Source organism: Chenopodium album, chromosome 14 (genome assembly GCF_948465745.1).
Source record: "Chenopodium album chromosome 14, dcCheAlbu1.1, whole genome shotgun sequence".
In the NCBI taxonomy this organism is placed as follows: Eukaryota; Viridiplantae; Streptophyta; class Magnoliopsida; order Caryophyllales; family Amaranthaceae; genus Chenopodium; species Chenopodium album.
In genome coordinates this window covers 4,134,129-4,155,185 of record NC_137847.1, presented here as the reverse complement: position 1 = coordinate 4,155,185, position 21,057 = coordinate 4,134,129, and the positions used below count along the sequence as shown (strand labels likewise).

Genomic DNA, 21,057 nt, shown 5'->3' with positions numbered 1-21,057 from the left:
ATACAATATTTCGCATTCACGAGTTCTATACACACCTAGCCAAGCTCGAAGTTGCCTTCGTCCTAGACGTGAAAGGTTGATAATTTCTGAGGATTTGGTCCCAAATCCCTATCTCAATTATTTAAATTAATTGTTTGATTTAATATTTTCATTGAAGTTACTAACGTGTGTATTATTTTGATAGAAAGAGATACGAGGCAACAAAGTAAGTTGTTTTATTGGTATATTTTATAGAAAACATGCTTAAATTATATTGATTCCTAGTGTCATATTAGGATGTTTTTATTGCTTTCTAGTATCATGTTTAGGTTGCTTCCTATTTCTTCTATCATGCTAGTATCATGTTAAGATTAAAGCTTTGATTTTTATTGTTTAGTGACATGCTAGGGTTTGTTATTTATCTTGTTAGTATCATGCCTAGAATCTTGCTAATATTATTATGCTTTGATGAGATTGCGATTATGATAATGATGATTTGTTGTTATTATGTTGCTTGATATATTCTTGTTATTGCTTGATCACGCCCTCTCTTGCAGGTTTAAAGGGAATTTATACTTGTAATCATGCTTAATAAGATAATTAATAATTTTATTTAGGGTAATGTGATTTTAATTCAAGTGATCGCCAATAATAGTTTTGTTTGTGCATTAATAAATCAACCAACATAGATTAAATAGGTTTAGGATTAATATATTGATTGTATGCTAGTCAGAAAGCACACATGAATATGAGAAGAATAAAGTAGACGCCTATTTTTAGGGCAGGTTCAATCTCTTTTAGGTTGGATTTGTACCTTCATCCCCGAATATCCAGTCATGGTTCAAGACCACTATGGAGTTAGCGATCTCATGGATTGTAAAGGGGTGTAACCTTCACCCTGTGAACGGTTTACAAGTTCTTAAAACTTGTTGGCGACTCTTTTGCTCTAGCTTCTTTCCCTTTGGACGCCACCATGCTTAAGTGTATGATCACAGTGGGGCTCAAGTGTGGGATGCTTGAAATATTCCCTACATTATGCCACATAATATTTTAAGCTAATAATCTATTTTGTAGTTAGTGTTAGTGCTCCAATGGTTAGCTACTAGCTTGTGATTTAATTGAGCCTTAATTTGTTAATTACCTTTTTACATTTAATGTTATTAATGTATCAACTTATCTTTTTGACAAGTTTTTTCACAAGCGCTAATTGGTCAAGCTAGCTAATTAATAGCTTAGGGAATTCTAAATTGCAAGCAAGTTTCTATCTACAACCATTGGAGTTTCTCTAGATGATCAAAAAATGATGCATTTAAAATGAAAATGTATATGATAGGTAGAGATAATTATATAACTCACATTATAAAATTTGAGCTAAATCTTGGCTACAATTTCCAATAATCAACTAAATTAAAATAGCTACAGAATAAGCTGATTTTTTTTTTTTTTTAAAAAAAAAATCCAGAATAATATGTGGAAATGTCCCTTCTACAACACGATCCATCCTCTTCTAAAATTGACAGTATCTTAGTCCGCAACTCGGTTTCCCTCTCATAATTTTTTTTTTAATTATATTTTTTTCGATTTATAAACGTTATGTAATACTTCAAATAAACTTTTTTTTTTCTTTTTTTTAATTATGTATGTATGAATGCTGACATCTTAGTGTAATCCCTCTAATTATTATTGGAATGGCTTTTTGGTAAAGCAAAAACAAACTACATGTAAAGTGATTCCAACTTCCTCGTGCTTTCCCCCTCATGCATGGCAGCCTATTACTCGTACATTTCTTTTTCTTTTTCCTCAATTTTAGTTAAACAATTGCGACGTAGATGCACTAAAAGCCACGAAATAAATACCCTTAATTAACAATTGCCCAATCACAAGAATGAATGAATTGACAATATCTTAAAATACCCTAATAAATCCAAATTTACCAGCTCACTAACTTCTAAAAGCTAAGTATCCGCATTTTCTTTTTTTCTTTTTTTTTTTTTTTTTTTTTTTTTTTGACAGAAGTATCCGCATTTTCGATATTCCTCATCTTATTATTAAAAAGACATATATTCATTACAAGAAATAAAGCTAAGGATATCAAATGTAAAATATTATTTTAATAATCACACTTAGTAAAATTTCTATAATTAACCATATACGTATATTATTTCCATATTGTACATTTGTGGTTAATCTTAATGCGTATGCATGCTTGGCTCTTAAATTCTTTATTGATCCAATAATATAAAATGTTTATCAATTAATTTTCAATTATTGTAAAATATGGATTGTTTGAGTTGATAAGGAGAATATTTGTACCAAGTACTTATTACACAAAAGTTTAGATGAAATTCGCATATAAATTTATAACTCAATCTTTTGTTTATCTGATAATGTAGTATAATGGTGTTATGAGCAATAATTCGTATTACTTTTCATAATAATTCCTTAAATCAATTAATTTAGTTTTATGTTAGAAATAAAAATACATCATTTGTCTACACTCTACGTAGTGTATATGTTAATAAGTCCAATGATCCACTAGATAGTCAAAAATTATTTAAGAGAAATGAACTAATTAATGAATTAATAATAAATAATTATGTCAATTTCTCATTTTGCTTCTTAGACTTTGGGGTTGATCGTCATTGCATAGGTCAATTATAAATTTACTCTATTGATATTCTTGGTTTGCCATACTCACCCATAACTACATACACCTAATTTTATGAACTTATCAGCTGCTTTTAATGAATTCGAGGAGAAGAAAGTGCAAATTAAAGTCCACCAAAGTCTTCTTTTTATTTTTAACTTGTAAAATAAATTATGCAATTTAAAATTTCAAGTTGAACCCAAAAATAAAATAAAATGGTTGGTAATTTGGTATTTAATTCACTCATCCACCCCCTAAAAAAACAAACAAACAACTAAGGCCAAAAATAAAAGTACTTGTCAAATTGTCAATTTCTTGGTTCCTCTATACTTCTTAACAAGAATAGCAACCAACCACTTTAATTTCTTTAATAAAAAAAAAATACAAAAATACAATTTCAAAACACCTACCTCAAATTAATATACCATCTAATATTGCAACAACATATATTGGATCATCTTTATGGATCTAATTTGAGGATATATAATATACCTTGTAGTATCCTTTCTAAAAATAAATCCAATATAATCATATGGTACACCCTTTATGAAATCATCCCTTAATTGATAGAACATCATCAATCAACGAGCATACACGTGACAAGGGGATTCCAAAGATTTTTGCATCATCAAATTCTTATAAAACTTTTTAATAAACTCGTCCGCGGCCTTATTAACCTTAACATCCTCCTCCTCCTCTTCCTTATTCTCTTTCCCGTCTTTTAACGGGAAAGGAGAATCCGTTACTCTTAATTGTCTGACCAACGGACTTTTCTCATATCCAAACCCGGGCAGGGCAACATTCTGTCCCTGCCCGCCAATTCCCATCCCCATCCCCATTCCCAATGGGGATGCTGTAGGCCCCTCATGGGTATTAAGCATCTCAAGGACCCTTTGGACAGCCGCCATGGTTGCAGGGTCCTCGAGTTGGTAGTTGTGGTGGCGGTGGCCATGCTTGGACTTAGACCTCTTTTGGTTAGCCATCATCATGAGTTGAAATGGACCCGACTCGGGTGTGTTGCTACAACTAAACTCATAACCCTTAGGAGAAGTAAAGTGGTAGTTAGGGTTGTTAGGCTTACAAATAAGGGAATTGTGGTGGATTATAAGACCATTAATGGCCTTACCAGCTAATTCATTACCTCTCTTAAAGAGCAAATTAAGGTCTAAGATTAACTTGCTCTTTGAAATGCCTTTCTTTACCATCATCAACACTATTCGAAGAATGCTCCATAATTTTTTACCAATGATTTTTTTATTGCTTGATTCTATTTCCATTTTTTTAAAAAATATAAAATGTATTAGGTAGGTTTTATTTATTTATGGGTGTTTGTTTTTTTTGAAGGGGTTTGGGAGTAAGAAGAGAGAGTGAGGAGTGTAGGAATTTCTTTTGGGTTGATATGGAACGAAATGAGGGTAGAGGTATGTGAGGTATATAAAGGAAGAAGGAGCCAACCACAAAAAAAATTAAAATTAAATTTTTAAAAAATAAAATAAAATTATATGCTACAGAGTATATGAATTATATCTGTCAATAACTAAGAAAACTTGGTGTGTGGGCCCAACATTTGTGGGACTATGTTCATTATTTTCATTTTATTTTTTAATAAGGTAGATTAATTAATTTTTCATGTAGGTGGAGATTGAAAAATATACCTTTAAATTAAGAAAATTATTTTGAACTTTTAAGTATTATTACTATCGATTGTGTCGGACTTATCTTTCAGTTCAGCTTAATTTCAGTTTAGTTCAGCTTCAATTAGTTCAGTTTAATTCTGTTCAGCTTCTAATTTCCTTCTCTCATAAAATATTCATTTCAACTCTATTCAGTTCAGTTCAGTTCATCAGTTAAGTTCAGCTTCAATCAGTTCAATTCAGTTTAGCTCTAATCAGTTCAGTTCAGTAAATGTGAACAGACCCGTAGTATATATGGTACAATCTTTAAGACTAATAATCTTTGACTATGTTATCTTTAATCATTTTATTAGAGATTTTTTTTTTTTGAGTTAATTATGAAGAAGAAATAAATATTTACAGAATATACATCAATAATACTTCGTATCATACAATAACATACTCGTATGTATAATTGTTCAAAGTAGTGTTGATTAAGGTCATGAACACCTCCTTCATTTTCTACTATGATTAAACAACGTATAGCAACAATAAAAATTCTTATTAAAACTCTATATTATTAAAAAAATTTGGGTTTTTCTACACAATACCCCTAAGATATTCACTTTTCCAAACTGTGTCCACCCATTTTCAAAATTCCACACTGTAACCCCAAGGTACCTTTAGTGTGTACGATGTAACCCTATCCTAATCCCTCCGTTAACTTAAGTTAACTTTCCGTTAACTTCAAAATAAATCTATTGTAATATATAAAGAGAAAGGACATCTTGGGTGATAAATTTGTGTTTTCCCAAAATGCCCTTCTCAATATTAAAAATTACTTCACTTATTAAAAATTAAAAGTTAAATTTTATTTTAATTAAAAGAAAAAAAAAATTTTGTTCTATCATAAGTTCATAACTACTATTTATTTTTTTCCTTAAAAAAAAAAAAAACTTTTATTTTATTAAAAAAAAACTGCTCTATGCCTTTATCATAATTTTTTCACGTTGAAAAGCAGTTAACTTTAATGCATCTACAAAATTGACAGTTACCATATAGCAAGAAAAAAAAAAGGAAAAAAAAAATCTCATGAGGAATATCACTGCTAACTGCTAACATATGCATGTTTGTCCTAACATTTGACGAGCTTTTTTTTTTTTTTCCCCTTAACAAATCTCTTCAAAATTACTCAAAATCTATACGACCATATTTGCTTTTTAATTATAATTAAATATTAAATATTAAATATTTTCCTTATAATAACTACCCTTATTCATGTTTAAAAAAAATTAAAAAAAAAAAACTTCTTAAACTGTTATTTATGCCACATAGAAAAAAATAACCACCAATAAAAACTGATATTTAACAAAAACAAAAAAAAGAACATATATATTACGTACAAAAACTGCTTTTATTAGTTAAAAAAAAAACTACTCGATCTCTGTAATCCTACGCAAACTAAGAAAATCACGCTATGCATATACAATGTAAGAATTTTATATTGTACACGTGTGGCGTGTACCTTTTAGCTTGTAAATTTAAAAAGAAAACAAAAAAAACCCCAAAACACCCAAATACCTCTCCCTCCTCCGTCACAAGTACCCACCACCGCACCTCCAGCCGCACCACCGCCGCACCTCCATCCGCACCGCCACACTTTCGATCCAGCTGCACCGCCGCACCACAGTGGCTCGCTCCTCTCTCCTCGACCCACCACCGCATCATCTTCCTCCCTCCTTCTCTCTCAACTCCTCTTCATGCCCAGATTTTCGACCATTTTTCAAAAAAATTTGGGCGTAATTCGAACAATCTCGACCAATTGAACCACAATTCGTGCGGAAAAATCAATTAAAACAAGTTTTGTGTATTTAATCTCAAACTAATTGAACCAAAATTGATGATTTAACAATTAAAATCAAATTGGGGGAAAATTAGGGTTTTCTATTGTTTTGAACAAAATTCTTTGATTTTAAAATGAAAACAACAATTAACAACTTAATTTTGCAATTTGAATCCAATGAAACAAAAGTCCTAAACCAATTTGTTGAAATTTCAATTCGAATTCGAATTAAATTCCTCCATTGCATTCAAACACTTTCTTTGGTGGTGCACTAGGTGGTGGTGGCCTGCGATGGGTGGTGGTGGGGCTGTGATGGTAGGGATCGCAGGTGGGGTTCGGCTCGCAAGTGGCCTGGGGTGTGTCGGTGGGTCGATGGAGGGCGGTGGTGCGGCTGGAGGTGTGGTGGTGGGTACTTGTGACGGAGGAGAGAGAGGTGTTTGGGTGTTTTGGGGTTTTTTTGTTTTTTTTTTAAAAAATTTATTTATTTTGAAGTTAACGGAATGTTAACTTAAGTTAATGGAGGGATTAGGGTAGGATTACATCGTATACACTAAAGGTACCTTGAGGTTACAGCGTGGAATTTTGAAAATGGGTAGACACAGCTTAGAAAAGTGAATAACTTAGGGATACTTCGTAGAAAAACCCAAGTTTTTTTTTAGTTACGTGACTTAAAAAGTACATCAAATACGGAGTATGAATCCTTCTTGTTATATCAATTCACTATTCATGATATACATCTCTATCTTATTTGATAATGAATCCTTCTTATATCTATCAATTCACTATTCATGATCTACATCTCTATCATATTTGATCATCAAACCTCCTCCTATATAACATGTTGCACAATAGAGTGTGAAAAAAATTATCAAAGTTTGTAGCATTATGTAATAAGGAAATCGCTCTCTATTAATTAATGATGGAGGAGGGGTAATTTACAGTTCGTAGCATTATGTGTGGAAATCGTTCTCTATTAATTAATGAGGGAGAGGGGGAGGGGATAATTCACAGTTGGTAGTATTATGTATGGAAATCTTTCTGTATTAATTAATAGGAGGGAAGTAATTCATAGTGCTAACCACATCGAATAATGGTCCCACCATTCGTGGTAAGATTGAAATTGGCCGTATGTTGTGTGGCTTGAGCCAGCTTAAGAAGAGTTAAGCATGATTGAATAACATCACCTAACTCCATAATTCGTGGCAATCATCTAATGATATAATCATATGATCAACTACATATCTTAGAAGCCGTACACTTGATCTTCTATGAAATTTGATTGGACAATGTGATTCTATTATAGCATCTTTGCCGTTGATTAATTTTAATAATGTCACACATTTTAATTAAAGATTCTGTCTCCCTCTTAGCTTTCCTCCACTATTTGTACTGTTGCTGTACATCTTGTCCTTAATCATGGAGTATCATCTTTTATTCTTTTACATAGAGATGATATAAGAGATGATACATACAATTTGTATTTATCAAATACGAAGTGATTAATACGTGATTTTGTCATAAATGCTTACAGTATATTATCATTTTAATTAAGAAGTGTTTTAATGTTCTATAGTTAACCTTTGATATTTTTCTACTACTTCTGCCATTTTACATAAACAGCTTTATGAAATACAAAGTAGTTTAAAATGAAAAGTATTAATTTATTAATGAATCGAACAATTGAAGATTTATTTGGTAAACCTTTGATGAATAGATTATGTACATACTGGTAGGTGTTTCATATTTTTAGGCAACATTTTGTTGTTGTATAGATATTTGTACAAGTCCAAAGTTAATGAATGCGATGATATATTCAACCCTAGCTTCCTAGAAGTCGGGGATTACACTTTATAAATCCGCTATAATTTGATTGGTCAACTAGTACTCGTACGTAGTACCTACGTACTCCGTATCAAGTTGCATTGTAAATTTGTAATACTTGTACCTCTAATTATGTTTCGTTGGACATATCATCGTATCAAAAAGAAATTAAAAATAAAGTTGGTACTACAGTACGTACGCCATGTGAGACTTGAAGTGTAGTTGAAAATCTGGAATCAATTAAGCTGAGTTGAATAAACTTTTGTACACCAAAAGCGTTTACATTTACGTAGTACATTATGAAAAGCAGAGAAAGGAGGAGCCTCAAAATTCTCAATGGAGTTCACTAAAATGATGCTTTCCTTAACCTGATTTTTGGCTAAAGTTTTTTACTCCAATTGTTACTTGTAAGTTGAGACTATCTTTTCCCAAATTCCTGTGCTAATACTCCCTAGTAAAGGGCAAAAATAAACTTGTAAAAGTTAACTTTATACAGTACTTAATTATATACCGTATATATATTGTCGATTTTTTTTTATTCAACCATTAGTATTTATAAAATAAATAAATATTTTAAAAATATGATATGAAAAAAAAATATAATACATGGAAATGAATCTCAGGTAATCTAACAGATCCTAATAAGGGTGTTTTATATATTCATCTGATTTTTATTTATCTGAACTTAATCGAGTTTATCAGAACTTAACTTAATTCACATGAGCTTAACTACTTATCTGGAATTATTAAATTTGAATTAATGGAAAATTAGGTGAACAATACAGAACAAGCCCCTAGTAACAACTACATGTATGGAGTTATATATACACATTGAATAGAGTTTGATTATTTATGATAATATTTATCCAAAAAAATTGTTATATCCAAGTTTTCCTATGAATTTAATTAATTATTTCTTCATAAAATTATGAAAGCAATCAAAGCATCACATATTCACATTTGTCAAAAGTAGTTGATAATTATACCAAAATTGACATTTTGGTTGAAAACAATTGCTAACCAAGAAAAATTTGCAACTTTATTAGACATGATGTGATCTGATAACTGACCTTTCAAAAGTCTCAACCACGAACAAGTGTAATTAGTTAAATTTTCTTTGTAAAAAACAAAATTATGTTAATTATGTTATGTTTGTTTTCCTCTCCCATAAAAGCAATTTGTTATTGTTGATAATTATCATACTGCTTTTGTTTGTTGATGAAATGATAAAAGCATAGGTTATTGCATTCTCATTATATAATTTCTTGGTAATGAAGCAAGCCTATTTTATATCAACAATCTGGCTAGATTAATAATTACCTATTGAATTACCTTTTGAGATCAGACCTTGATACTAAGTTGCTACGCAACTAATTAAAATGTTTTTGAATAAGCACTTTTCTCGATTTAGGCCTTTTGGCACTCATTTTATATTTTTATTACTTCTTCAATACATTCCTTAACTAGTTGTCAAACAAGTCAAGTGAATCAATCAACCAATGCACCAAAAACTACTGCACATATTGTCAAATAAATAAGTAGTAACAAGACATACATAGGCTGATATGCATGTTTGAAGAAACTCATTTCATTTATACTTAGGAGATATGACTATAATTTTTTATTCTTTGGGTTTTTTTTTTTCTTCCTTTTTCGTTGGTTGATTAAAATCGTATGATGTTTTAGTGAATTTTTAGAAGATAATAATGCTCATTATGATATACAAGTATCTCATCTTTTTTTCTAAATATGATTTTCAAGTATACCTTTAATTTAATATATGGGTCATGCACTAGCTTCTTTTTTGGGTAAAGGGATATGCCACATAATAAGAGGGGGGGGGGGGGGGAACAATTTTCATAATCCAAAGTTCCAAACCCCATTGATCTAAGTTTCACCTTTAATGACTTTGATTAAGTATGTTAGTGACCCCTCAAAAGGGTTTGTGACTCTTTAATTTGTCCACACAATCAAATTTGGCTAGCCCAATTATTAGTACTTTATCCATAAATTTATTTGGATTTAAATTTTTTGTATTTTATTTACAAGTGGATTTTTATAATTAAGTTGAATTAATTATACATACATAATGTTGAAAAAAGAAATATTGATGCTACTTATGTCAATGCGTGTTAATGAGTGGAGTATCTTTTAACTAAATCTAAGTAAAGTCATTTAAGTCAAAACTACATTCTAATTAGTAAACTAGTCCTCGTTTGCTGATTTTGACTGCATATATGCGGCCAATAGATTGATTATACAATAATTACATTGTTTAATTATGAAATATTATGTACTAATTCCCACCTAAAGCATCCTAATTCCTAATTGTTGTGGATTAGTATACTAATTAAGCTTTTAATTTGGGTCTAGTTGAAATAATTATATGAATATATAATTTATAATTAATTAGTTGGGAGATCGATCGAGTGTCAATGTCTCAGTCATCTTTTATTTCTATATCTTCTTCGCAATTAAGTCATTCCATTGTGGTGATTGTACTACTTATATATGTTGGATAGATCGATGCAAGATATATTGGAAACAATGTCTATTATACTAGTTGTATAACATAAGCATGATCATGTCATCACATTATTGTCACATTTAACACGATAGATTATATCACACTTGAACCCTTGAGGCTTAGTCATGCATTATAACTCACCTTGCAACTTTGCTAGTATTGTTTTGATTGATCGTTTGCTATAGTGAGGTTGACACATATAGTCCGGTGAAAATAGTATCGAGCTTATTAATATACATATTCCTAAGCTCTCATAATACAACAACAATTTAACCCTATTTCAATTTTAAAATGACAATGTATGTGACGATCAAATTCAATGAAGTTAGGTAGTATTATGCCTAATACTTCATAAACTTTTGTATTTCTATTTTTAATTACTTTTTGTACATAATACTTAGGGCTACGTACATACATGGCTACATGTAACATTTTTTAAAATACAGATAGATGCACACTCATATACATGTACGTACAAATACTGGACCAAACAAAAGATCAATGGCAATATGGAATACGTTGATCCCCATTAACAACATACAATATCAGCTTTTCTAGGTTTAAAGTGCCAAAAAAAAGAGAAAAAGAGAAAAAGCAATTAAGGCCCCAAAAACAGCAGGTTGGGCATTAACATACAATACAGCTCACTTTTTGTTAAATAAATCCATGTGTGGAGTGGTAGCTTTTCTAAAGGTACCTACTCTAGTTTGGGAGGATAATTAATTTAATTTAATTAATAAATATAATGTGTATATTAATTAACACATTTTAGCATAATAAAATACGCTTTTGTAGGTTTTATATTTGTTTTATTATATGGTACTTTTATGGATTTATTAATGCATTATTAGTTGGAACTACATACGTACGTACTTCATATTACTAGTATTATGGATTAACCCTAATGAATGCTTCAAAGTTGGTATGTGACTTCATTGATAAAGCTTAGAATTTGTAAGAACATTGTTCCAAATTATGCCCTACCCCCAAATTAATAATTGAATTACTTTATATTACCGTATTTTCTTGAATTATGGCAATGCATACAATTCAATTATGAAATCCTCATCCTCATTAGTTATAAGTACAATGATTTTTATTCAATCTATAGACTATACTTTCTCCGTTTTTTTTAGCTGACATCGTTTGACTTTTACACTATTCACACAACATGCATTGACTCACTTTTGTGGTTTATAGATACAATAAAACATATTCATGTGGGATTTTGTTTGAACCGTTTCAATGTATATTTATAATATCCACTTTTTATAATTTTATAATGTTGATAATTAGAGATATTAATCGTCAAAACCATGTGTTGGCAAGCGTGATAATAGAAAGATGTCAACTAAAAAAAATAGAGGAAGTATATCATTTCGCTAGGTTCTTTGAATATATACTATATTATCCCCAAGTCTCATAGGCTTATCTTTGAATCCTCATTCTCTATAGTGTGGTGTTTTATTATGGAAAACTATTCAATGGCTACATAAAAACTGTGGCCACTATAAACTTTTGATCTAAACCCTTCTTTTTTTAAAGGAGATCTTATCCATTTATTTATCAAATCAAATCATAATTTTCTAAATTTTTTTTTAAAAAAACTGCTTTTACCAATTTTTTTATTTATTTATTTATTTTTAAACCATTGACGACATATTTAATAACTGCTTCTCCATTGGTGGGAGGTTGGAAATTAATGTTAATTCATACACAGTAATACACTACATAGGTATTAGAAATTCAGATTGTACGATCAAGCAGCGTTAGATTGATTCATATTAGCATTATTATAAGATTACAAAATTTTGAAGAATGGTATATATAGAAGAGAATCAGATATGATCAATGGTGGAATTTGACATATTTAAACATTTTAATTTCTTCTATGTATGGTATGGCATTTGAAGATAATGAATTCATCAATTCATGGTAAACAATGGAGTAGTATGAAAATCGTGAGTCTAGAGTGGAAGAGGATGATAAATTGATAATGCAGTATTTAATTTAAAGGTAAAATAAAATTATTTTTCAAGTCAACCCAATAGTCAATATGAAGGATGTGGAACTATTATTGACAGATGTACGATCATGAATTAATAGTTATGGTGGCCACAAAATTATTGTAGCCATTGCAAAATTATGAGGATGATATATATATATATATACATATATATATATATATATATATATATAATGTACTTTTTCTTAGCAAAAACAGTAAGTCTTATTTATGCAAAAAATTGTTGAGGTCAAGGGAGCCTAGCAAAAAGTGATTATCCCAAAAAAATTAACGAATGTGTAGGTTGTTAGCTCAACCCTACATGATAGTGATATAATACGTTGATTAATTTTCGAAGGCAAATGCAAACCTTTGTTGGTTTAATGGCATAATTATTACTAATTTTTTTCATGATGAAATTTAATATTTTTTAATAATTCAACAAACGTCACTTTTTATATGGAAGACGTACTTTTAAATGGGTACCAAGTTAAGCCTACCAAAGTACACTAATTACCTAATTGGGTGGACTTTGTCGTCTTAGATTCTTATAATTATATTGGTTTTGTGGGGTTTTACTTATTGGACAAGGTTTTGTAAGACCTACATCTCATCATTCTAAATTGTCTCTTCATTCAAATGTAATAGTCATTGGCTCATTGCTCACTCTCACTAATTTTAACTAGTGTTTTAGTTTCAAATAAATAAATAATTTAATTAGTGTTTTGTAATTAAAATGCTATGTAGCCAATAGTTTTTTCCCATCCGTAAGTACAATAAGAAAAGTGTTAACTAATCATACAGGTTTATGTATAATTTTGTTATAAATTCTCAAATTTATATGTTTTTCCTATTTTTTATAAGGTAAAAAAAAAAAAAAAAAGTTCAAATAGACATAACGAGCTATAATATTTATTCATACATGATTAATCCACACTATGATGAGATGATAGATATTAAAGATTACACGGTTACATTCCATAGTCCTTGACAAAAACATATAGGAAGTAGGGATGGCAACGGGTCGGAGTCGAAGCGGATTATGCTAAATCCGACTTCAACCCGACAGGAAGTCGGAGGCTAAATCCGACTCCGACTCTGAGACTCCGACTCCAACTCCGACTTCCTTATCCGACCTCCGACTCCAACTCCGACTTCCTTATCCGACCTCCGACTCCGACTCCGAGTTTTTTTTCGTTATTCAATATACTTTGAGAAATTGGGCTATTTGGGCCTTTACAACCACACCCAATGCCACTATGATCCACACAAAAATCCACTATCTATTGGAGTTGGAGTCGGATAATCCGTCAGAGTCGGACATTTGTCGGAGTCGGATTTTCTTTCTCAGATTTTTCGTAGGATCCGACTCCGACCCACCTCCGATTCGGAGTCGAACTTGGATTACTTTTTTCTCGGACTCGAAGCGGATTTTTTACCTCGGATCGGGGCGGAGTAGGGTCGGATCCGGACTGGATTGCCATCCGTAATAGGAAGTACAATTTTAAGCTGTTACTTTCATGTTTTATTGTATTTGTTTAGTGGTGACATGCATGCCCGAGCCCTTTGCGATATTCATGACCATACGAGTAATATATGTACCAATTTACGTTTAAATTTGATAATCCATGCATAGATCAACCTCTTACACACATAACATATTTACGTACATGAAAGGGTACGGGAGCTTTCAAGTGATCATCAATCACGTAGACCTATTCTAATTTATTACGTAAATCACGACTATCTTATCATATTATTAGTTGATATCCCATCAATAACCCACATGACTTACATACCATCACATATACAATAGATAAATGATCGAGAAGAAAAATAACATCATAATCACTTAGTTATAAGTTAATTTGAGAAGTTTATATTGTGAATTAATTTCGGGTTGCATCAAGTTTCTTTCAATGGGATTGCAAAGTAGTCCATACTCGATCTCCTCGTTGATGGCCTAACCGATTTGAAAATAAATGAAGTTGACACCATTTTTGTAGTTATTACACCTACAAAAGACAAGCTCATTTCTTCGTAAAATAAATTTGGTTTTGCTAAAATGTCATGCCAAATTGCCAATATGTCTATGGTGATGTTTATCCACCCGACCTATGTTATAGGATTTCTTCGTAAATTTCATTCCATCCATAAAATTTTTAGAGGATAGATGGTGATGGAGATTTATTACAATAGACATTTAATTGACACAATGAAATATACTTTAATTTATTATCTAATGTGTTATGGTATATTTCGTATATGTTAGTGGTAATTATTACTTAATTCATGTATGTATGAAATATTTAGACCTAGTTAAAGGCCAAAATGACCCCTGAATCGTAACAATCTAATTATTTTGGCTCTTATGTATAATCTAATAATGTGTGACGAACATTGATACAAGACATTCCAAACAAAGTAGTATAAACCAAATACATTTATCATCGATCTTTTGTAATAACCAATCCTATAGGTCATATTATCATCTTTTGTAAGATATATACAAGATTAACACAATTCCACAATTAATTTGTTGTCTATGAAATTATTTTTCTATGCAATTATTAATGATTGGAATTGATGATTTGCATAGCAATTCTCCAACTATGATTAGGTAATCTTCAAAGTTCAAACCATGCTTAATTTTTATAGATTAATATACGGAGTACTGTATATACTGTATGAAAAGATATATTAAGCATTTATTAATGTAACCTTTTTCAAAACATCAATCAATAAATTAAATGCTCAAATTATCCATCCATGATTCTTATAACATACAAAGTAATTAATAATGTATCTAATTAATGTAATTAGGAAAGGAAACGTGATTTAGTGGTCTTTGCTTTAGTATATAGTAGATACGAAGATAACATCAATTTCGAATCCGCGCAATAAATAGCTTGCTATGTGTCTTGGAATAGTTGGCAGCTAAATCTAATATTCAAAGCACCGTACACTAGTTAACATGTAAAGAGATAGATTTGATGTTCAATGGTAAATTGGAGTACGTACCATATCATGTTTCTTCTAGCTAGGGAGTATTACAAATGTTTGGGATAAATTAAACCTCATCTTTTATCATTAATAATGTTCTTTATGTGTATAGTACAATCTAGAAAATTTTAATCACACGTGGAGTACATACGTAATTCTTGATATTACATACAATGTACTCGTTATTTTAAGTGTCCCATCATATGGTACTGTAACATATTTTGGATCAATGCAACGTATGCAAGTGCCAAGTAGTTGTAGAAAACACATAAAATTTGTTAGTAACTAAACGCTCTTAAGGGTATAAAGTGTTTGATTTTTTTTTTTTACGGAATAATTCATAATTAAGAATATGAATAAGGTATCTTTTAATTGTGACAATAAGGTTATTTGATATATAGAAGTTGGCAAAAAGCTATACAAATAATTGTTGTTTTGTAAAATTGATATAATTTGGGAAAATTAGGATAACGTATGAGAAATTAACTTCCAAATAAACTAACAATCATGTACAATTGATATCCTTACAGATATATTATTTCTAGCAAACTCATAGACAACCATGCATATTTCTAAGGTGATGACTGATGAGTGAATGCGGAATATAAAGTTATTATTTGCATCCTAACAACAGTAGTTAACTGAGAAAATACAAGCAAGCTTATCACCTTAATAAACAAATGACAAAAAATAATACATGAAATTTGTTTATCAACGTGATAAATTTGGACTTCCTCCAATTAACCATGTACATAATAAATTAGTTATGCAAGATTCAATAAATGACAAATATCCCAACTCCAAAATTAACCGAAAAAAAAGCCCAAGTTTCATATAAACCCTTTATAAAAAAAAAAAAAAACATTGAATCTATTCCTCTTTACTTGAATAGCTCCTCTAAAATGACCTCCAGTAAGAAAGAAAATACAAATGAGATAAAAGCTATAACCCAGATAATTTGGGTTTTAATTGAATACTTTTGAAATAAGTAAGCTATTCAAGAAAATGATAAGGGAGCATGAAGGAAATCGTGGAAGACGAAATATAAAATATTAGTTAGTTGGTATAAATCAAGACGAATCCAATAAGATTCTACACGATTATAATTTTATCTTACCAAAAATCATAAAAGTGGTCAAAGAGGCAAGGACGGATCTAGGAATGTTATGTAGACCGGGCCAATTTTTGTAAAGCTTAAGTATAAATTAACTAAAATGTATTTAAGGTTTGATTTTTATGACAAAGTATAAGAAAGATTAAAAGAATTAGTAAAAAAAGAAAAGAAAAAAATGGGTAGCTGGGTTTTGAATTCGCAACATACATTGTATGAGATGTGAGCAATAACCAAGTCAACCAAGTTACATTCCTTTTTACTAGTATGCAGCTTAATCTTCTTATATATTTTTTAGATCGGGGGGAGGATCCGTCTTTGCAAAGAGGGATGTGTGAAATTGTGAATAGTGAAAATATCTAAATAATGGTGCGGTTAGGGGTGATAATAAGAATAGCCTATTTGTGAATAATTTGAGCTTGCATTGGCTCTGTCAAAGCTCAGTTCGTGGTAGCTCGGTTTGGGTTTGAGTTCCACTCGAGACCTTATCAAGATTTGATTATTAATTTATATATTTATCCTAGATATTACACAATACTTCGTAATAAGTTAGTAATTTCATCATATACTGTATAAGAAATTAAACTCGTAAAATTAAACATCTTAAAAAGAAAACAAATAACCGAAGGATAATAAGTCAAACTTGTTCGTGAACAGTTCGATATCTTCTCAGTCAACGCTCAGTCAAAACTCGACTCACAAGGTTCAAGCTCGGCTCGAGTTCGAAAAACTAGAGCACCATACTCTAAGTAGTTTGGGCTTGGCTCAACCCTAGGTGCAAATTTTTCCATCTATGTTTCAATTTTTTAAAGCCCAACAAATCCTCTTTCAAGCCCAATTCCCATATTTTTATCATCTAACAACTAAAAACTAACAACCTATTTTCGAGATTACCATTTCAAATATAACCGCTAGTTTTCTCTCTCATTCAAAGCTTAAACCTTCAAGAAACCCAGAAATTCAAATTCTCTTCTTCATAATCTCATTTCCATAAAAAATCAAAGCAAGAAATCAAAGAAAAAAGATTATACAACTTGGAATTTCGTTGATTTTTTCTTGGTTTGGAGATAAGTTTGCAGAATATTTTGATTAAGAAGTCAATATAACAGGGTAATCTCTTATTCTCTGTATTTTTTTCTCTTAATTCGCATTGATAATCTTTTTAAATTAAAAAATATTGATGATTTTTTTACTGTGTCTGAAAAGGGTTATAGATTATGGTAAATGGGTTGTAATTACATTTGAATTTGGATGAATTTTGTGGGAGTTTTCTTTCTTATGTTGTTCTGTTTTTACCCTTTTCTTGGTGGCAATTTCACATTTTTGATGAAATTTCTGACATTTGATTAAATATTTCGTATATATGCTATAAATTTCAAGAAATTTTGGTAGAAATTCGATCATGGATGAAAAATATGTTCTTGCCATTTAATTATCACCAAATTTTGATCATAATCATATAATTTTCCCAGAACTTTTCTACCTAATTTCCCTGTGAAAATGTTTATCTGCATTACTGTGAAAATGTCACTTTCTTGAGCAATTATTCTGATTGAATTTTTCTGATGTTGTGTTTAATTTCAGGATTATTTTTGCAGTAAGCAATGAAAGAAACTGGACTGAATCATCAACATATTATCCGAAAAGAGAGGGGTGAAGGGTTACATATTAAGCAGATTGTGCAGTTTACAATCTTCTTTGTTGTTTGCTTCTGGTTGCTTTACCAGATTTACCACTTACTTCATGTAAGGGAAGACTATGGTTACGAACATGTCGATAAGAAGGTACGAAACCAGCGTATAGTGAAGCTTTTCGGGCGCAAGGGGGGTCTCAGGCCATCTGACAATGCTGAGGGGATAAAGTTGTATGCAGTGGACTATGACATAGGGAAGAATCTCAAAATTGACCGCGGTTGGAAGTTTTTGGGGCGTAAAGGAGGTCTCGAATCATCTCAGAATGCTGAGGGGATTGAGTTGTATGGAATGGACTTGATTGGAGAAGCTGAGAGGATAAAACATGTAGCAGAAGATGATGAAGAGAGAAATGTTCTTGATTTTTCTGAAGTAATTGATGAAGAAAATGATGAATCGTCTCATATGGATGCTAATGAGGCCTTAAAATTGAGAGAGTTAGGAGAAATTTCAGCTAAAGAGGGTGAAATCCGGGAGGGGATACAGGAGAAAAAGGCGGTCAATTCAACCAGGAACGCGAGTAGAACACTGATATCAGAGAAAGATGAGAGAGTTGGAGGTAGAACTAGAGCTGAGGTTGTGTCCCTAGTCAATCTTGGTGCTGTGATCTTGAAAAAAGATGATAACAATTATGAAGTTTTTCAGTTTAATGATGAGACGGGGCCTCCAAAACATGATTCTGCACCATCTAAGAGGATCAATATCCAGGTTGAGGGTTCGATTAAGGGGAATGTTTTAAGGTTGAAAAATCCGAACAATGGAATTGAATCATGCCAGAAAATTTCTCTGCAGAATAGTACTGAAAAACAATGCTTGAATAAGTATGACAGGAAGACATCTGATCATGAAGAGATGACAGACTCGAGTCATTTGACAGTAGCTGCTGATAATGGACTAGGAAGCATGCGAGAACTGCTTCAGAGAGAAAGGTAGCTCAGTGACAGTCATCCTGCTTCACAGTCTATAATGTAATAACTTTTCCATACAACGATACAAGACTACAAGAGTATGGTTTCGTATTATCTCAACTAGAGTTGTGTGTATAGAAGAAGAGATACCATTTTTGTATTCGCGTTTCACTTTGCTTAGACAATCAGCATTCTTTTGTGTAGTTTAGTGTGCCAAATTGGCAATTACAGTTTTACCTTGTGAACCAGAATCACTAATTGCAAATAATTGCTTATTCGAAAAAACTAGTCCAATTTTGAATGTTTGTTGCAATTTGATTTAAGCCATTCTTAGAGATACATATCAAAAGGACTGGCTCCACTTAGTGGATGCCTTCTGAAGGTTGATTCAATATCAGGCAACGTAAATGGCCTGTCTGTTCTTTGAGTCCACTCATTACACATTCTAATTTAACAAAGAACAACAAAATTAGTATCTATATGCATTTTCCGTGCAAGTAGGTATCAAACAACAACAATATCAGACAACATATATTGGTATCTAGTTGGAAGTAGGGTAACAGCAGGATGTTGACGTACTCGTTTTACATATGTTTAGTCTTTGTCTTCCTCATATCAGTGCCATACCATGATGTTTTACTTCATATGCAGCATCGAATTGAAAGGTTCTTCAATGAGCATTGACGAGGTCCAATGAGGTATCAACATCACATCACATGGATGATTCACTCATTCCATACTAGAAATGATCACGGGGTACATTGTTTCTAGCTCTGTTTGGTTTGACGTAAAACATTTTCAATGAAAAATCAAGGAAAACCATTTTGCAAATTAGTTTTCCTTTGTTGGGTTCCTTACATGAATCGTTTAAGTGAAATTAAAAATAGGAGCGGAAAGGTGAGGATGGGTGCGAAGAAAGTAAAAAGGGGGTAAATTGGAAATTTAATTTCCACCTTTCCACCCCTTCGCAACCAATCAATCAATCTAAAGCCTTAATCACATAAGTGGGGTCGGTTATAAGAACCAAACGTGATTATTTGCAACCAAAGGAAAATGAGGGAAATTTGGAAAAACGTTTTCCATGAAAACTTGTTACATCAAATCAAACACACCGTATATGAATAACTTGCCTCAGATTCAGGATATCTCAAACTCTCTGAGCTGGTTATATATAGATACTCCAGCACAATCAGCAGGCTCACCTTCAGCTTCAAACTCAGTCTTTTTAACAAAAGAAGTAAGAAGGTGTTATGTTATGGAAACTGTTAGTAATCAACCAAAATGGGAAGGAAAGGCACATGCAGAGCTAGCCGGTGCTAAGGCTGAAGAAGTCTGGCCTTTCTTGGCAGACTTTTGTGGCCTGAACAAGTGGTTTCCGACTCTGAGCACGTGTATTAGAGTAGAGGGTGTCGAAGGTCAGCCTGGCTGTGTCCGTTACTGTGCTGGGTTTAAGACCCACATAGAGCATGCCGATGAGAGCCATGTGAACTGGACTAAGCAAAAACTGCTGTCCATTGATCCAGATAGCATGACCTTTAGCTACTCGATCATTGATGGGAATGTCGGGTTCAACTCATATGTGTCAAAGGTGAGAGTGATAAGGCAGGATGATGGGTGTGCTATTGAATGGGGTTACGAGGTTGAGCCTGTGGAAGGGTGGAAACCCGAGAATTTGGATGAGTTTATTGGTAAAGGCTTGAAAGTTATGGCCAAACGGATTGAAGAAGCTCTCAAAGCTGGTGTTATAAACTAGTGGATTAACTCTAGCAATTAGTTAATTATGGTGTTTTATTTTGTTCCTAGCGATGTAATTGTCGTCTTTCTTTTGATTTAATCGTCGTTTGATCTATGTACTACAAATATTACTTGGAATAAAAACAACAATCATGGCATTGAAGATGGTTCAAGT

The 21,057-nt window shown here is 31.6% G+C and overlaps 3 protein-coding genes across 3 annotated transcripts; 2 read left to right on the top strand and 1 right to left on the bottom strand.

The window, feature by feature from the left end:
- Positions 1–2,832: 2,832 nt before the first annotated feature.
- Positions 2,833–4,020, bottom strand: LOC145578621 (uncharacterized). Its single transcript, XM_081635917.1, has one exon. It carries the CDS (start codon positions 3,901–3,903, stop codon positions 3,208–3,210), a length of 696 nt encoding a protein of 231 aa, XP_081492043.1. The 5' UTR covers positions 3,904–4,020; the 3' UTR covers positions 2,833–3,207.
- A 13,458-nt stretch (positions 4,021–17,478) lies between these two features.
- Positions 17,479–19,375, top strand: LOC145578620 (uncharacterized). Its single transcript, XM_081635916.1, has 2 exons — positions 17,479–17,659; positions 18,134–19,375. The coding sequence occupies exon 2, from the start codon at positions 18,154–18,156 to the stop codon at positions 19,171–19,173; it is 1,020 nt and encodes a 339-aa protein (XP_081492042.1). The 5' UTR covers positions 17,479–17,659; positions 18,134–18,153; the 3' UTR covers positions 19,174–19,375.
- Positions 19,376–19,945: 570 nt separating this feature from the next.
- LOC145578619 (lachrymatory-factor synthase-like) lies at positions 19,946–21,055 on the top strand. Its single transcript, XM_081635915.1, has one exon. The coding sequence runs from the start codon at positions 20,230–20,232 to the stop codon at positions 20,899–20,901; it is 672 nt and encodes a 223-aa protein (XP_081492041.1). The 5' UTR covers positions 19,946–20,229; the 3' UTR covers positions 20,902–21,055.
- Positions 21,056–21,057: the final 2 nt, after the last annotated feature.

Excerpts from the sequence above, each read along its gene's own strand:
- LOC145578619 (XM_081635915.1), top strand. The coding sequence starts at position 20,230 with ATGAAAACTTGTTACATCAAATCAAACACACCGTATATGAATAACTTG.
- LOC145578620 (XM_081635916.1), top strand. The coding sequence starts at position 18,154 with ATGAAAGAAACTGGACTGAATCATCAACATATTATCCGAAAAGAGAGG.
- LOC145578621 (XM_081635917.1), bottom strand. The coding sequence starts at position 3,903 with ATGGAAATAGAATCAAGCAATAAAAAAATCATTGGTAAAAAATTATGG.